We start from the raw sequence: 19,044 nt of genomic DNA on the forward strand, positions 1-19,044 counted from the left end.
TGGTTAGATAATTGTTACTTATACTTGCTTTACTGGGGCAAGTCGCATGCTCCCAGCAACTGAACAGCACTATGCTGGATAATCTTCACTCAGATGAGAAATATTTCACTGTTTTTCTTGTGTCATAAGATATTGCCCCACCTAGTTAGTATTCGTCATTGGTAAAAGCCTATTCTTAATTCAGTTAGTTCAGTCATGAAGACCAAAAATAAAAGAATCCTAATTATGACATCCCTCCTTATTTATAATGTTTATACAGTAGCTCAAACTTCAGCCAGCAATAGTCAGGGTCACAACTCTCTGCCACAATCATCAGCTAAAAGGCTCGGGTGCTGAATTAAACTGAAACATGAAACTTTAGTACATTCTTTAAACAGTTTTTTACAGTGTGAGAAGGTTACAGTGTCTTGCTGGGTGAGGCCACTGCCTTCAGGGAGAGAAATCACCATGGAGGCATGTGCTTCGTCGGCAGTAATGTTTAGGTGGGTGGTAGATGAAACAACTATGGCCAACATGAAGGCCACCCAAAGTCCTGCAGAAGATGGAAGCATTGATTTTGTTCAGTTGTTCTTATCAGTGGTTTTAGTGTCGTGTCTAACTGGCTTGTGGTAATGCAGCCCAGTGAACAGCAAGGTGTCATCACAATGCTGAGGCAGCACAGTCAGTGCACATTCTGCTTAGAACATCAGAATAAGATGTTTTCACTAACTCAGTCATCATAATCATGATTTTAGGTTTTCTGCAATAGTATAATAAAGTAGTTGGGCTATATGTATAATTTTCTTTTTCATTGACATTTTTGGATCTTCCTTTAGTGGTTGCTTGATTTGATACAATAATTTTTAGCATGTTGGTTTTTGGGGGTTTTTTGCCTTTTTGAATGACCCCCTATAGATTAGTCCTGTACAGAAATTATGCAGTAAGATGTCTTACTGGCTGCAGAGATATGATAGGCTGAAATACATTTGATCTGTCCAGGACTTTCAAAAAAATCTGAAACATAGAAACTTGTTAGCAGTGTCATTGAAACATAGAAACAAGAAATAATGTATATCACATTTGTTTTATTTAATCAAGCAACTATTATTCCTACTGTAACTAAAATGGCTACACATACACATTATTAAAAATGTTCTTAATAATGACTTTTACACATAGATTTGAGTAGAAATATATGATTAACACCTAGCAAGTTTAATTTCAAATGTGTTTGAAATTAATTGTTCCTTGAGATATAGAAGGTTATATTATGTATGATAATAGAATAAAGTTCTATTTTTAAACAAAATAATAATAGAACTAATTATATTGTACAATAAAAAAATTTTCTATTACATAATAATAGAATAGAATTTTTTTATTATACAAAAAAACAATAGAACTTTATTCTAATAATGTAATAAAGTTCTGTTATTATAGATAAAACCTCAAATGAGTTGTGACAAAGTTAGATCAAGCTGGGCATGTTTTGATTATAGGTTCTTAAGGTTGAAAAATATATCTTTCCACAATGATCAACTATAACAAGACACTGCTGACAAGATAAACATAATCTCGTAGTTTAAGGCATTTACCCAGAAAACCTCTACCGATGCAGCAAATTAATTTTCCAGAAAAATTAGATGGGAGCTCAGCTACCCGTGTTCTCAGGGGCTTCAGGGCAGATATGACATGAACCACATAGCATGACACCACAAATGTCCTCCCAGACATGGCTACAAATATCTAATAAAACTGTCAAAGTGAATAAACACATCAAAGATGCGTACTGGGGCTAATTTCAATAATCTGCAGTCAGCCACCCAGCAGAGGTCACAGTGTGAATGCCAGTAGTTCTATTAAATTCCCTTGAAGAATTCCCTGTTTATCCGACGCAGAGCGGAGTGAATGTCAGCTATGTGAGGCGAGATACGACCGTATCATATCCCCGCCGCTCAGCAACAAAGAACCAGACCACACAGGCTGACAACACACTGAATGATTAGGAAGGATTTCTGTCAGAGTCCTGAAGTGTTTCCTGGCATCAGAGGACAAATAAACACTTGAAGAGAAAAAAACAAATCTAAAGTCTGAAAGTCCGAATGGCTGGTATAATCCCCACTTCTCCTTCAGCATCACTGTGTTTGTATGAAATGTTAGTCTTACAACTACACAAACACACAACATGTTCACCCTACCTAGCCTATCCAGCATCACCTCTGACCTGGCCGAAGCCTCCTGGGCCTCATTACCCAGTATGAAGCTCTCCTTCATGGACTACCAGTGCTCGTAATGTTACCCTGACTGGTGGCATTTGAGAGGACCCAACACAACTGCACGCACACTCAGAAAAACACAGCAAAGTAAACAAACTTTAAACGCAGCCAATGCGACCGAAATCAACTCCCTGGGATCCACTTAGCTACAGCAGCCATGACATCTGTTTGTGCCAATCAAAGGAGAACATGTTCCGAAGATAAGAGATACAGATGAGGGTAAGGCTCATTCATCATTTTTGAGAACTCTGCATCAGTTTCAGTGAATATCAGACCCAGAATTGAAACAAGAACATTTAAGTTCAATATAAATCAATCCATTTTTACTTCCAGATGTTGTAACATGACAAGATTATAGTGTAATGTCTTCCAAATGTGTGCAAAACCCTTGAATTTTTGACAGTTTTTCACATTACAGCTACAAATTTCACTGGGATTTTATGTTATATACTAATATAGAGTGATCCATAATTGTGAAATGGAAGGAAGAAGATACATGGCTTTCAATATTTTTTAAGAAATAAAAAAAACTAGGTTATGAAGTTGTGACCCAAACCTTGAGGATGTCATTGAGTGCTTTTCTGGTTATTCTAAATCATGTAATTGAAAAGTAAATGTACCTAAACCTGACCTGTAATCTAATCTGAGCAGAGTAATTAATCGTGGAAGCAGATAAAAACTTCCTAGTGACTCCATAGGAGCTCTCTGCTTCTTTCTTGTTGGGGCAGAGAAGCTGGTCAGAAACGATTTTAGCACTGAGATGTTTTTTGGTACAGCAGAAGTTCCCATCTAGAAGAACACAATCAGAGTTACAATCAGTAGAATGGTTAAGACCAGAGAGTCAAGCAATTTTAGATGTGCCTCTAGTAGTCCAACATACTTATAATCAAATGACTAAACATCCTTCTCAGCATGCTATGAAGTTCTACAGAGTCCAGCTAATGACCTAATTATCTTATTCAGGTAGCTGGAGCCGAGACACACGTGGAGTTTGACACCTGTGGTTTATCAAACCAATTGAGAATCAGCTACAGGAGAAGTATTTAGATAGCTTTGGCTATTTTGCAAAGAAAAATGATAGAAAAATTCCTTTCTATCTCCATACTCCAAAAAACCTGTAGCTGTCACAGCAGCAAAAAGCAGCTCTATAAAGTATTATGTTGGTTTATCACATGAAGTTTTAGTAAAATGCAATACATCGTGTGGGTGTAACATGAAAAAGTGTGAAAAAGTGCAAGGTTGGTGGATAATTTTACACGGCATTATAAATGGTGTGTGATTTCTGCTATCAGAAGTAGTTATTGCTCCAAAAATATGCGTGTGTCTGTTTATAGGACAAAACGTGTGTTTGCACTGCATGCTGTGATGACTAAGGTTTGAAATGCAAGTGGAGAAATTCCCACAAGTCCTGTTTTATCCTTAACTGGGGAAACAAAGTCCAAGAAAAAGGACTTTTTTTCTCCTCGGCAGAAAAAAAGTAAGAATCCCCACTTTCACATTAAAGGTCATCCTACCTGCTGATCCGCAGGTCATCTTAGCAGCAACCTAGCATGACAAAGAAGAGAGACGGAGACAGAAATACAAATAAGTACCAAAACAGAAGCAGTAAAATATACCAGCAGAGGGTGAATTTCCTCCAAAGCTTTTGGGAATGCAACATTGGCCAAAAAGATGGTGCCCCACTTTTATCAGTCTGCTCAGACTGCAACAGTAGCAATGCTAGGAAAATTACATTTCTTCATAAACTCATTTCCTAAGTTGAGAAATATGTGTACTTGTTGTTTCCTTTAGTTAATTAATGCAGCTACATTCCTTTCATGAATTGGCTTAATCCTAAAATATAATGTTGTTAGATCTGAGGAAATGGGAAAAGATTTTTACAGGTGACTGAACCTATCTGTGTCCTCTCTTTAGAGTGAGAGATGAATATGATAAAACTGAATATTACACTAAAGGTTAAATATAAAGATGCACGGAGAAGGATATAATGGTTAAAGTCTGCTATCAACTCAGAAAGAATGATATGAATAATGTGGTTCTTTTTTCAGCAGGTCATCTCTAGCTACCTGTTCTGTTAGCACACTGTTGCTACCTTTTGTTGAATGGCCGCTGCTAAAGCTGAACTTAATTGTCCACCTTCTGTCTGCATTTTGTCTGAGTGTGAACTGGTGGAAACCATCCTATGTAGAAAGGAGTGAAGGAGCATTACGACTGAGGCTAATAAATCTATTTGTTCCAAGACACACTTTCAGAAATGTGCTTCTGGGGAAATAGCATGCCTGAAAGTCATACTGATACTCAAACGTTACATTTATTTAAATGTGTAGGGGTGTTTATGTCTGTGTTTAAGGAGGAGAGAGGGAGTGTTCGTTTGCACAGCTGTGCTTTATCAGTCACAGTTAGGGGGGAAATAAACCCACCCCTGCATCAAATTGAACACCCCCTGCTCGTCCCTCTGCCTGCCTACCTACTCAGTAAAACATAAGTTGAGCGCAAACAACAGTATTCCACTACAGGATTCACTCATATAGAATGCTAATAATGGGTTTCAGTTTAAAGAGGTTGTTTCAAGATATTTGGAGACACTCTACACAAAAGACAAGAGAGCTGGTGGGAATTTAAGCCAGAAAAGATTATGCATAAATATTGTGCTTTTATTGAGTAATAAAATAAATAAATGATGATCAAATTGTACCTTGCTGTTGACCTCATGAGATGGTGTAACTACTGAAAATTGCAACATGAGCTTTGAACTAATGCTTCTTTTAGGGCAACCAATTCGAACAACACCAGCTAACACCCATTAAGCCTCTTTAATGCTCTGAAGTATTGAAAAGCTTTCAGTTGAATACCACTGTGGCATAACTGGCATGATATGGAAAAAGTTGCACAAAATCAACTGTTGGCAGTCCTGTGCTATTGGGCAATGTTTTCAATAACATGTAGATATCTAATCATTTGATGCATTTCAGTTTTAAAAAAACACACATTATGGACTTTGCACACATTTACAGATGCATAATTTATTTTCTGCAGAAAATTAACTATTTTTATTTCTGTTCTAAAAATTCTTCAACTTTACATTCATTCCTACTTTCATTTCAAACGCTCTTCATCACTGCATTTCAATTTAATTTTCTTGGTAGTTCAGTATGTTTAAGAACTACAAATAAAACAAATAAAAATGCATAAAGAAAGAAATAAAATAATAAATAGATGAATTATTTATTAAGGTTCCATCGCCTGTGTTGACCAGTCCACTCCAATAAATTATGAAATATAATGACTCCTGATTTGACAGAAATAACTATTTTAACCACTGTAAATTATGACTGTATTATATAAATGTATTAAAATTCTCAGTTGTCAAAGCAGGTTTTAAAGGTTTTCCTCCCTGTGGGTATAAATTGACATGTGTGCCAAGAAATGTCCCAGATCAGTTTACATCCTTTCATCAGGTTCAAAACCACAAAAACAAAGGTTTGACATAGCAAACAAGCAAAAATGATTGACTTCCTTTTAGCTTCTCTATCTTTAAATATCAGCCATTTAGAAAACAAAGCCCTTAACCAAGTGGCACTCTTGAAATTCAGAGGTTTACTCTCTTTAAAATGTTTTATTTCTTCACTTTGGCTTTCAACAATAAGCTTTCAACCCTAACAGTTCTGTCATTGTTACGTTTTCAAAATTATATGAGTGGTGTTCTTTATAAAACTTCAAGAAAAATGACATCTTTGCTTAAAGAAGACATTACTTTTTATTCTCCCTTATCTGTCTGACTGTTGTAGTACAGTTGTGACTGTGCTGACTGGGCAGAAAGTGACCTTGTAAATTCTGCTGCGTGGAGCAGATCTGTCTCACCGCTTTACACTCATCTTATTTATAAAACAGCAGGGCAGTAGAAACCTTAACTGAGTTTCAGGCAGAAGGAGAAACATGATGTAACAAAGGGACAGAGAAAATATCAAAACATAACAGATTTCTTTTCAGCAAAAGCCTTTGTGTAAGATGTAAGCTAAAACAAGGTGACTCACAGATGAGGACAGGAGGTGATATGTCACAGTGTGTTCAAAAACAAACCACAGATGTTCACTTCATTTCTTTTCTTATGAAACACTGGAAATGTAGTGACTATTTTTACCCAAAACAGGTTAAAGGTTTTACTCAGAAATCAGATTTGACTCAGCTGAGTGACTGATCAGCTTATATCAGTCTGTGAAGCTCCTGTGTACAAGGTCAGCTTCAAAGTGCTTCATGAGTCTGTAATGCAATCAAAAGTCTGAGAGGAATCACAGACTTTATATCAGTATGAAAGAGCAAAGCAAAATGGGCCTCAGAAGTGTTCTCATGGGAGACGCTGCTCCAGACGGTAACCGACTTACATCAGAAACTCTAAATCAGAGCAGTTAAAAATGGGCTGTTTTTTTATTTTTTAAGAGTTTCTCACAGATGTAACCGAAGTGTCTCACCCAGGCATGACGAGCTTGGAGATGAGTAGGAGACGTGAGGGAGGAGCGGATCAGTGGCCTGCTGCGGGTCAAGGGTCGTGAGCGACGTCTGGTCAGCGGCTCAGGTTTGTCTGGAGATTTGTGGGCTCCTTGATCCGGGCCTGTTCGGACGGTCATCCTGAACACAGTCTGGGCACCCTGAAGGAAAGGAGAGAGAAAAACAAGCTAAGGAAAAGAAATAAAAAAATGTACATCCACTACACCTAAATAAGATTTTAGCTGCCCAGACACAAAGAAAAGCATGTGGTTTATATGTGGATACCAAACAATGTCTTTCTCTTTATTGATCCGAGTTGTATTTTTGACCAAATCTCTCATGATATTTCATATCATATATTAAAAATCATAACAAGAATGTTCACAGTTTTGATCAACTGTCAGTGGTGCTTAACAGTTTATGCAAATTTCTTAATTTTTCAATGTCTATGTGAAATTGTTTGCTAATTTTGTCAGATTATATAGAAGTTTTTCTGGTGGGAAATCGGACTGGTTTTTTTTTTTTTTGCATGAATGCATGAGTGCAGAAAATGTCCTCTTTGTGCTGACTGTCCTCTAACCTTTCTTTTCTTGCAATTTAAAAGTTTTGATGTTACACCCAAGAGCAACTTAACTTTTGAAAAACACATTAATAATAAAGCATGCTCTGAACATTTTCATTCATATAATACTATTCTATGACACCCAGCCCTTAAAACTAAAACTGCACTTCTTATATAGTCTCCACATCTCTGGTTTAAATCACATCTCTTGGATGATTGTCAGTAAATACAATTTAAAGTTATTCATCACAGACTTGCTCAGTTGTCAGTGGTGTTCCTCAAGTTTATAAACTAAAACATTTTACAGCTATAGGTCACAGTTTTAGCATAGATGATACAGTTTTTGGTATTTTTGCTCAAGATCATGTTTGATTTTTACTTTTGACATTTTAATTTCTTCATCATAGAACTATTAATAATTAGTGGCATTTTGTGCTTTTGATATTTATTTGTTGTACAGTGTGCAACAAACAACACTATTAATAGTATCTGGACACTATCTTGTTCATAGATTCAGCTTGTCGTCATACAACAGTATAGACAGATATAAATAAAAGAAATAATCATAAACAAGATTGACAAGTGGTATATAACAAGTACATAAAAAACTTAAATACCCCAATTCAATTTATTAGACAACTTAGCAATAATCCTCCCACTTTCTTTTTATACCCATTTATCTAAGCAGGGTAGCCATGAACAGGTTGTCAGTTCATCATAGGACACACAGGATAAACAACCATGCACACACACACTCATACCTCAGGGCAGTTTAGAGTAAACAGCTAACCTAGCTGTCGGAGTAAATACCCAGAGAGAAACCACACAGAAATGAATACAACACAACCCCAAGCTGAGCATCTGCAACCTTCTACCTGTAAGGGAACCAGGTAGCAACTATGCAACTGTGCAGCCCACAATAATTATTACTAAAGTTTTATTTTACTTGAGAAGCACCAGAACAATATGACTTCTATCAACTTTTAAATGTTTATTATGTTAATCAGTCAAAGGGTAAATTCTGTAAAACTTAGAAAGTCTCCTGCATTTTCAGTGTGTACTAGCAGTAAGCAACAAAAATATTTATTATCTTTTAATTCAGGTAACCATCATGTCTCAGTGTAAAAACACATTGAGATCTATAGCTCATCCCATTCAGCAGCAGCCTCTTACCACTCCCTGTGTCTTCATGCTGCCTGTCTCATCAGCAGATCGGTTTCTCTGGTTTCTGTCCAGTAACTTATGACGCTGGTGATGATGTGAAGTGATTCAAGATTTAAGACCTTGCTGAGGATTTATTGTTCCTTCTAACATTCTGAAAAAAAGTCCCACCCTAATCTTGGCTCTCCTTCCGCTGCCTGAGTTCAGCTCATTGACAACAAAAAGCCCAGTGGAAAGTGGAAAGTCCAATCCAGCTTGACCCCTCCACTCAGCTACTGCGGCCACTTCAGTGGGAATACCCACTGATGTGCTTCCCGCTTCCCCCTTCCAGTGAAACACGGAGCTGATAAGATGCATGAGTAACTGATGGAAAGGGAGGAATGACTTTCATTTCTGTAGAAGAGAATCTATTTCACAAATACTCACAAAGAGATTATTTTCTGCTTGTTTCGACATACAATGATTCTGTTTTCAGAAAATTCCCTTTCTGATCTTACAAAGGATTCCCATCATGGTGACAATCAATGCTGTTGCTAATGCTCCCACTGTGTGGTTGGAGATGTGTCAGCAACATGGTGTTTCACTATGGCGAAAAAAGAAAAAAGAGATGGAATTTTCTCATTTTAATTTCTATTTTTGGATGTTTCTCATGGCATTTTTTTATTTATTTATTTTATCACCCCGCAAGGGGTCTTTTTTTGTGGGCTCTAGTGTCCCTTTTTTTTTCAAAGTAGGCTGACAGGAAAGGGGGAAGGAGAGGGGGGAAGACATGCGGTAAACGTCGTCGGGTCTGGGAGTCGAACCAGCGACAGCCGGGTCGAGGCTAAGTTTTGCCTGAATGTGGGTCGCGCTAACCCCTCCGCCACCACGGCACGCCCTTCTCATGGCATTTTTAACCTGATATTTTTATTCATGCCTGCTTTTAAAAGTGTGTATTAAAAGTCAATTGCAGAGCATTAAGAGCCATTTAACCTACTGATCTTTTCGGTTACAAATGATCCCTGCAGAAGCCAAATGGTGCATTAGATATGAAATGATGGAAAGTTATTTCCTAAATTATCCAAAGCCTTTTTTGCAATCAATAGCTGAATGCTTTCGCCATTAAAAGTCAATCTTATAATGCTGACAAGTTTTTGAAGCATTTAGTCCTGCAATAATCAGATTAAGGTTGGAAAATTTAATTTGTCTTGACTCATTTAGTCTCAGCAGTGGATTTTAGACATGGTTCATGTCTGGACTCTGGCTGGGACTCTTTAAAATGTTTATATTGTCTTCTGTTAAACATTTTTACCACTTGACCCCCCAGTGAATGTCAGGGATCACCATCTCAGAAGATCCAGTACTACCTCAGGCCAGGTTCTTTTCTGCGGATTGTTTTCTAAAAGAATTTTAATGTGATCCATTTTCTTCTGGATGCACTGAAACTGACAACATTGTTTTTAAAACGGTCAAAGCATCACATTCCTGTCACTTGACATTGATCACCTCTCTACTGACATTGCCAGTTTTTGCCCCTTCTGACAGCTAAGATGTTTACCATAAACACTGAAGAGGTCAAGTTTTACACAAACCAGATTCACTTCTGTGTCAATCTCTGGCTTCAGTTGATACCATTGGGCATAAGAAACTTCTTATGGCTTTCTTTTGACAATATATATTTTTTTGTTACTTCCAAATAGATCAAAATACTTAGTGTGAATAACTAATAGTTATTCTACCAACAGATTCTTCCACCTGAGTTGTGGATCACTGCAGCTTCCACAGAGTTGCCAAGGGATATTTGGCTGCTTCCCTGATTAATGCTCATCATGTCTTGGTAGGTTTGCAGTTTGTCGATACTCTCCACATTTTAATTATTAAATTATACACAGGTGGATACTGTTTACAAATTATGCTATTCCTGAAGACGGATTAATGCACTGGATTTTATTATTGACAATGTGATATTTTAGCTGAACATTGTGAAAACTCCACCATTGGTAAATTTATTTGTACTGAGGGACAATGAGTTCCATAACCCGTAGGGTATTTTGATGGTTTTGACATTAGACTGATCACTTATTTGTTCCCCAAACAATGAGGTTGCAAGTAAATAGTTTTGAGTTATTCTGGTGAACAGTTTGCAAAGATCAAGCAGGTCTCTGCTTGCACAGCAAAACAAAAAAAATAAAAATAAACAGACTGATGCCTGAAGGAAACTTTGACAGAATTTAAAAGTTTGTTTTGCAACATCTTGAAATTTATTAGTAATATACAGAAAAACTAATTTCTATATATTTTCTAAATATGTTTTGCAACAAGCTATAATCCCATTTCTACATGTCCACTTATACATGTCATGATGCTCATTAACATTGCACTTCTGCACTGAATTAGCAGACAATGAGGCAAACTGCTAAATGTGTCAACATAATTCATTACACTGCTGTTTCTCTAACAAGCAAAACAGTTTAAATGGGATTGTTGTGGTGTAATTTCAAAAATTTTATGAGCATTCCTTAACTTCTACATGGTTTGAAAGCTATTTGAGGTTAACTCATTTACACTCAGTAAGGATAATGAAGCATCTGGAATGTCATGTAGGAAAAGAACAGCAGAAGGGCCACTGTGATCTTTTGGTCCACAAAATATGTTTGCTATGCCTTTAAAGCTCCAGCAAGCCATGATTTGACTTCTGTTGTTTCTGTTCAAGCAGTTATTGTACCACATGAACGGCATGGAAATCCAATCGGATTATAATTTACTTTTCCAGTGAAAAATTTATGCACAGTCATCATGAGCATGAATGCTATATCTATTTTGGATGTTCTCCTTTCGAGGGTGATAAAATAATTATAAATTATTGAACTATTCAATGCATATGGTTGTTTTTTTTGTTTTGCAGTGTTTCTATAATCAGCCAATTAAAATGACATATAAAAGCTTTCTTTATGTTCAGCATAATTTTTTTAATAAGTGATGCTGAACATTCTAAGATTGGTTTAAACTTAATAAACCTAAGGCCTCAGAAATCCTTCTTAATGATTGTTATTGTCTTCATTTGGTAATTTCTCCTCAATGACCTAAAAATCTCTTAATGACTTGAGAAATACTCAGAAAAGAAAAATCCCAAATCCTGAACACGTACAGAAAATTCTAGATTTACACAAGTTGGGAAAGTCAGTTAGATCCATTATTAAACAATTGCAAATTGCAAGAATCAGTAATAAATACTAGTCATTAATTTGTTTGCCCTCTTTGGTAAGACTTGGAGAAAGAGCCAAACTGTCACCCTTTATGAAAATAAATTTATTAGGATGATCAGGAACAATTTTGAACATGCAGCTAGATGACTGGAATGTGGTGTTCCAGCAGGGAAATGATCACAAACATGCATCCAGACATCCAAAGTGTTTCAGAAAGGGATAAAGCAGACTAACATTAAGCTTCTGGAAAAGCCTCCCTAAAGCCCCGACCTGCAAAACTCTGAACATTTGTAGATTATGCCTAAATGTCCATGTCAGGACACAATGCAGTTAAATGAGCTGTACCGGTTCTGCAAATAAGACTGGACTACCAGACTGCCAGGAGCATGCTGAAGGCAAAAAAAGTGATTCTGGTGTCTCTGCAGATCAAGATCTAAGGGAGATTTACCTAAACACAAATTAATGTGTATTTAGACACAGTGTGTATTTAGAGTATATTTATTTCTAATCTGTATTGATCAGCCAAAATTCTTAATTAATTCAAATTTGTGCACCAAACTTCTGTCTTTCAAACTCACTGAGGTTTCACGTTGTATTATCACTCCATGAGATATGAATATACAGTCAGAGCCAAATTCTTATTGTCTAAATAAATAGCTTGGTACCTAAAAACAAGTCTAATAAATCGAATAACGTGTAAGCTTAAAATGAAAGAAAATAAAAGGATAGTGTTTGTGTTGTTTAAAGTTAGCATAGAGAGCTTTCAAAATGTATTACATTTCTATTCATAACCTTGTCGTTTTTGCTCAGATGAGCCTAGGATGACACCATCTGTACTTATGGAGCTATTCACCAATCACATGTGCAGCAAATCTAAATCAGGCTTACCTTGGTGCCCTGCTGCTCCTCCTTGACTCGAACGTCATTTGTGTGGCAGGAATTAGAGTTTTGAATGTTTTGCATTCCCTCACTGAGGTGATCCAATTTTTTCATCAGCTGGATCATGGAGTCACACTGCTGAGCACACAAGACAAAAACCAAAATAAATGGAAATGAAAGTAAGTACACCTCAACGTAGCAGACAATTCATGTGCACCTAAAACTCAACACTTCTCTTCCTCATTCAGCCATTCCAACCTTCATTCCCTCAATGATTCATTCTTCAGTCTGACTTGTGATACAAATCAATAGTGATTCTGTGAGGACAACAGAAAGTGCAGCCTAAGAATAAAAACAAAGTATAGGCTTACAGGTTATAAGCATTAATTTACACAATGTGAGATGCTGGATGTGCCCATGCTAAAGTTATGCGAAGGTCTAAATCATTTGTGCACTTTGTCAGTAACTGGTGGTAATTGAGTCTGACTGAGATGCTTGTTCGCTGGCCTTCCAGGAAATGAACAAACTGCTTTGTTTCTGAGCTCCATTGCCAATCCCAGAGTCCCATAGGCTGATAGCAGCATATAAAGACCCTTTGAAAGAACTGAAGTCCAAAAACAGCCCCCTCACTCACACAGCTACATGCATACTCACAAGCATGCCCTCACAACACAACCTACCCACTCATCTACCCACTCACGCTCACAAACACACCCTTTTCTCCAGTCCCAAAACTATCATGTCAACCAGCTTAAAAAATATCTGCAGTAACTGCTTTGGCAGTAAAACCATTTCCTGTGTGTTGCGGCCCCCACATCCCCCAGATTCCTACGCAGCACAGGAGCACAGAGGGCTGTCTGTGCACAGCAGGGAGCTATTTTTACCCTCACTGTGGGGGACAGATCCAGGGCGAGGTGGGGGAACACAGCCACTGGAGGCTTTTCAGTTACAAGAATGACTGCCAGCATGTACACATGCTGAAAGTCACTGACACATAAATGTGGTAATGCACTGAGGCACACATAGACACACACAGACACAGCAGTGTGCTCTCTAAGTTCATGAAATGTTAATAAGATTCTGTCCAGAGCGTCCACAGGGGGAAAGAGTCTTAAATTCATCAATGCTTAAAGCAGCAATTCATTATTGGACTCATACACAGGAAACAAACACTGTTATAAAAAGCTACTACTATGTGTAGTGTTGGCTGTTTTCAAGTGAATTTCCAATTAAAAAGCTAAGCAAACAGAGGGATGAACCTGGGATGGATTTTCTGATGAAGGTTAATTTAGTATCTGGTGAACCTTTTAAGTTTCCCTGTTTATTATTTTAGGGATAAGTCTTACAGTCAAATATTAAACATTTCAGCCTTTTTGCCGCATTAAACTATCTCTGATTAGCCTAAAGATGGCATGTTCTTTGGGATTTTACACCAGAATGCATTATTTTTTTACTTCCTATACTCTGATATAGTTTCTGTTAATAAAAAAATTAAGTCCAAGAAAACCAAAAAAATCTAAATGCCTTAGTAACTGGAACAACAACTGTAAACCTTAAACTTTTAAGCATCTGTATAAATGGGATTTTCTGCAAGTCCTCCAGCAAGTTCAGCCAAACTGTGGAAACATCATCACAACGGAGGTGCAGGCAGAGATAATCCTTTCATTTCAGGAAGAGAGGAGGGAGCAGAGAGCAAGAGGACCGTTATGGGAGCGTGCCAGAGACTGGGGGTTGGGGTGGGAGCAATCTGACAGGTGTGAGAACAAAGTTAGGAACACACTCGCTTTAAAGAATGACTGCTGGTGCGGTGCAGGGTTATAACAGATGCCAGGCAGTGCAAGAGGAAAATATGAAAGGAATTTATTACAGGCAGTATTTCTGAGATAGAATAACTCCTAATTGGACATTTTCACTTTTCTCTAAAGAATACTAACTGTAGATTTACTACACTAAAAAAAAGAGAAAATGGTTGTTTTTGTCTGATATAATCTTAGCAGAAATCAGAAACGTATTTACAAAAACAATGTAATGAAAACCTGTTAATGTTGCAATGTTTATATTTAAATATTATTTACAGCATACAGCCTAAATCAAGACATTTGACTTGTTCATTTATCACATCTTAACATTATTTTAATTGAGGTCATTATTTACAAAGATCCATCATTATTATACAGAAAGTCTTGATCCTAAGCAGGAATGAGGTCATTTTAAATTATCTGGAAATGTTCGACTTTGCTGCTCTCTAGTGGTACAAAATGTATTACAAGAAAGGTTAAGCTTATGCATAGTTCATGTTCATGGTGGTTCACGACTAGATTGAACCTTGTTCACTTTATCATTTAGTGATTGATAAAGCAAAGAAGAATGACCAACAATAAGTGACATGAAAAACATGAACATGCTTGAACTTTTACTTGCATTTTGTTGCCTTACAGCCAGAATCTTCAATGTATTCTATTGGAATTTTTGTGTCGCAAACAGATTTATCGCAACGTATTGCATATCTGTGGAAGGAAAATAATACATACGTTTTTTTTTTATAAATGAATTCTGTAAAGTGTGGATATTGATTTAAAACCTCCAATGAGTCACTCACAAACACAACAAACAGGTGGAAGAAGGTCCTCTGTTTGTGGAAACAAAAGTGAATTTTTGGCCCCCATGCAAAATACAATTTTTGATGTAAAACTACTCATTGCCTCTTTAAATATGGTGGTGGCAGCATCAGGCTGAGAGGATGTTTTTCTTAGGGAATGGGAGCTGACAAGAGGTGATGAAGGATGGAAAGTTAATGTGCACAGAAGTACTCATCCAATTTTATAAAGGGAAGAACCGACAAAAATTTGAGGGTCTAGATCAGCAAAGCTGGTAAGACACATACCACAAAAGACTTGTAGAGCAAAGTTTCAAAAACACTGTACTGGCAAAAGTATCCACTTATTTTTCTTGGTTTATCACCTAAAATTCCAGTATAATGCGTATGGTAATAATGTGACAAAATGTGACAAAAGCTCAAAGTTTATGGAAAGCCACTTTAAATAAAGCTCAGGTATACAATGAAATACTGAGGTCAAGAAAAATACCAGCTGTTTTTATTTACCTGCCGTGTATCCTCTTCCTCCTTGCCACCTGCACACTCCGGTCTCATTTTGCTGTTGGAGGTCTTTGGCCGGTCAGCTGCAGGGGCATGAGGCAGAACTTCTGGTCTCTTCCTCAGAAACTTTCTGTTTTTGTTCAAATTCCTACGATGGCGACTGACCAGAAACTCCTTGTACTGTAAAGTTTCAGGGAATTCATCGACATCAGCATCTTCATCTTCACTCTCTTCTTTAGAAGCAGAGGAGGAAGAGGACTCCCTGCCGTCAGAACTCTCCTTCCCAACAGTGGCGAGGCTGCCTTCATAATCGCAAAAGACAATCGCACTTGGTTTATGTTTTACTATTCGAAGCACGTCCGGTGAGGTGTCCTCTGTCGAGTTCACACACTCAAACAGATGGTTGTCACAGGATGTGTCCAGGAGTGGTGAAAAGGCAGAAGGGATCTCGGCAGGACGGGGCGTCACCGCGGGGCGCTCTTCCTGCTGCTCAGGTGCTGCAGCTCCTCTCTGTTTAACATTCTGTTCTAAAAATAGAGGACCACTCCGAGCAGCATCTCCACCATCAGTATCTGTCACCTCTATGTCCTCTAGCGCAGATCCAGAAGGCGTGTAAACACTCTGACTGAGGCTAGACGTGCTGTCGATCTTCAGATCCTTCCAGTGTTTAACGTGACTGGCCACAGGATCCAGCGTGGCATCAAAGAGAGAAGCAGGCCCAGACATGGCTCTCAGTTGGCTGTTGGAGTGTTGAATTGGGGCAGGGGGGAACTTGTCTTTGCACTTCACTTAGAAAGACATCCACAGCCTGAGGGTAAATATGCCTGTTAAACTGCTCTTGACCAGGCGGTGCAACCACTGGACTTTTAACCATCATTGCCGATCTCCTCCTCAGCGACTGCAAGTCCTGCTGTCACCATGACATCACGTTATTAAAGCAGTCTGACGAATGGAATCAGGTGAAGCTGCTGAACTTACACCAACAGCTTGGTGTGGACCTCATTTGTAATCCCCAAATGCTTTGGATTTCCTGCACAGAGAAGAGTAAAAGACTGAGTTTTGGACAAACTCGCTCATGCTCACATGTTTTCACATGTGCAAATTATAAATAATATACAGTAGGCATGTGTTACAGTCACAGAAATCTGGATTTGCAAAGAGAAGAAACTGAAGGCTGAAACTTCTGCTACAACTCTTGGGTGCAAAGCACCCATATTGGATTCTGAGGTTGGAGTTGGTGAATAACCTCTGATCTATTCGCAACAAATTCCAACACAGTAAAATCAAGCAGCATCAATGAATAACACATTTTTCCCCAGACTTCTTGTAACTGCATTTCAAAATGACTGTCAGTATGGAGGCACTTTAACCTTTAACAACTCTGAGTGTACTGAAATGGCAAAAAAACTAGTTGATAGTCATTAAATGGACCTTATGATGATTTATTGATCCAGTAGTAGCTCCCTAACAATTACGTTCCCAAATAATATGTTTTAGTTCATTCTATTTATTAAAAGAGAAAGCTATCCAAACCAAATTGGCCCTATGTGAAAAAGTAATTGTACCTAAACTTTAGAACTGCTGGTGCCTCCCTTGGCTGTAACAACTCCTATCAAGCTATGAGTCTTTTACATCATTGCAAAGGAATTTTGGGCCACTCTTCTCAGTACAATTGGTTTAATTTAACCACGCTGGAGAGTTTTCAAGGACAAATGGTCTAAATAGGGTCATGCTAAAAGTTTTACATTTAATCCAGGCTTTGATTTGACCAGTCAGTTTCCTTCAGGGCTACAGGTTTGGTAGTAATTTTGTGTGCTGAAAATGAACCAAAAACAAAATTAAGCACAGTTAATAAATTATTTAAGAAGGAATGCAGATATATTTTCACATTGGAATTTTGTTTTTACTCTGGTTATCTTTGTGATGTTGAAATTTGTTTGATGATCTGAAACATTTTAGTGCAACAAAAAAGCAAAAGCAGGAGAAATCTGTGAGCATGCAAAAACTGTGTCATGCACTTAGATGCACTTAATAGCTCTGGAAAAAATTATAATTTCTTATACATTTTGCAGATTGAATGTCTATCAGATTAAATGCCCATTGGCATAAACACTGTTTTTCACAACTCAGGCTGTCAGACATTTTTCTTCCTTTTTTCACAAAGGCATTTTTCTAAAACACATTGTTTTTTCCTGGTGGATTGCTATTCTTGGCTGCAGCCATCACACCCTTTCCTCGCCTCTGTCTCTGGGTTATTTTCCTTTCCCAACAAGAAGTCTTAAAATCAGGGTCAAAATCTTGAAAAGACAATCTAGAGTTCAGATACTGTTGCAGCACATATAAGGAGACTGAGAAACCTTTTGAAGAGACACGTCTCATAATAAATATTTAAGTCGGGATGTTGAAATAGTGTTACTGCAAGGTTTCTGCTGTGCACAAGAACCCTGTAGATTTACACTTGAACATGAAAACATTTGGGAGCTTTAATTTTTCTAAAAGTAAAAGATAAATTTATATTTGAACATACCAGACATTTTCACAGAAGCTGAAGACCTCTTCTACCACAACATTCTGAAGTATGGACATCAAAAGAAAGGATCCAACCCTGACAGAAACGATTCACAGACTGAGTTTATTTAGTTGTAAAGATGTAATATACTGAGAGGGGAGGAGGGAAAAAGGCTGAGGAATGTGTTTCCCTCCTACATTACCTCAGCGAGAAGAGGGGCAGTTCCATGGGCAGGTGTTTGAACTGCTGGAGTGTGTGTGTGTGTGTTGGGGCGTGTGCGTGCGTGTGTGTCCATGGAGAATGGCCATTGTTTTGCATGGAAATATATGTAAGTATGCACAAGTAGGGGAAGAGAAATGACAACGTGTCATGGATAAAAGCAGATCAGAAGGTTTCGAGTCCTTCCCCCTCCTTGTTGCACCTTTCCCCTCTTTGCTGCGCAACATGGCTCAGGGCGACGGATTTTTCACCTCACATGCAAATTCCTCAACAAAACATGAGGTAATGCTTTAAAATGCTATTAACTCCTGTCAATATATTCCACATCTCCCGGTTTTAGGAGCAGCAATAAGGTTTTAAGAGTACGTAAAAAGTCATGGTTTTTTGCAGAGTTGTCGATGGACTGTGGAATTCCTCAGGTTTGCCAGAAAATAATCAGTTTTAACATTTTGGAGGGAATGTCTCTGGTCAGAAGTGGAAACCTGCAATTTAGACATTTGTGATGGAGATGAATTTTCCCGTTGAGGCCTGTCCAGTTAGAAAGGAGATCTGGTCACAGAGGGAGGATGTAATAATACCAGTGTCTACGTAACCAAAAGTTTCTATGAAGATCTGCCAGAGTAGAAATATGTCTTGTAATCCAAATAAAGCAAACTTTAATTTCAGAAAAGACAACATGGGAAAATACAAAA

The 19,044-nt window shown here is 37.8% G+C and overlaps 1 protein-coding gene across 1 annotated transcript in view; it reads right to left on the bottom strand.

Moving 5' to 3' along the window:
- The window catches only part of stard13a (StAR related lipid transfer domain containing 13a), a 59,368-nt gene extending 41,149 nt beyond the window's left edge, over positions 1-18,219 (bottom strand). The window contains exons 1-5 of the mRNA XM_032576606.1: positions 18,152-18,219; positions 15,631-16,654; positions 12,537-12,665; positions 6,725-6,901; positions 3,770-3,800 (exon numbers count right to left, since the gene is read on the bottom strand). Coding sequence (XP_032432497.1) covers positions 3,770-3,800; positions 6,725-6,901; positions 12,537-12,665; positions 15,631-16,350 — 1,057 coding nt within the window. The 5' untranslated portion in view covers positions 16,351-16,654; positions 18,152-18,219. The remainder of the gene's footprint in view (positions 1-3,769; positions 3,801-6,724; positions 6,902-12,536; positions 12,666-15,630; positions 16,655-18,151) is intronic.
- Between the last annotated feature and the right edge of the window lie 825 nt (positions 18,220-19,044).

The sequence above is a fragment of the Xiphophorus hellerii genome, chromosome 11 (assembly GCF_003331165.1).
Source record: "Xiphophorus hellerii strain 12219 chromosome 11, Xiphophorus_hellerii-4.1, whole genome shotgun sequence".
In the NCBI taxonomy this organism is placed as follows: Eukaryota; Metazoa; Chordata; class Actinopteri; order Cyprinodontiformes; family Poeciliidae; genus Xiphophorus; species Xiphophorus hellerii.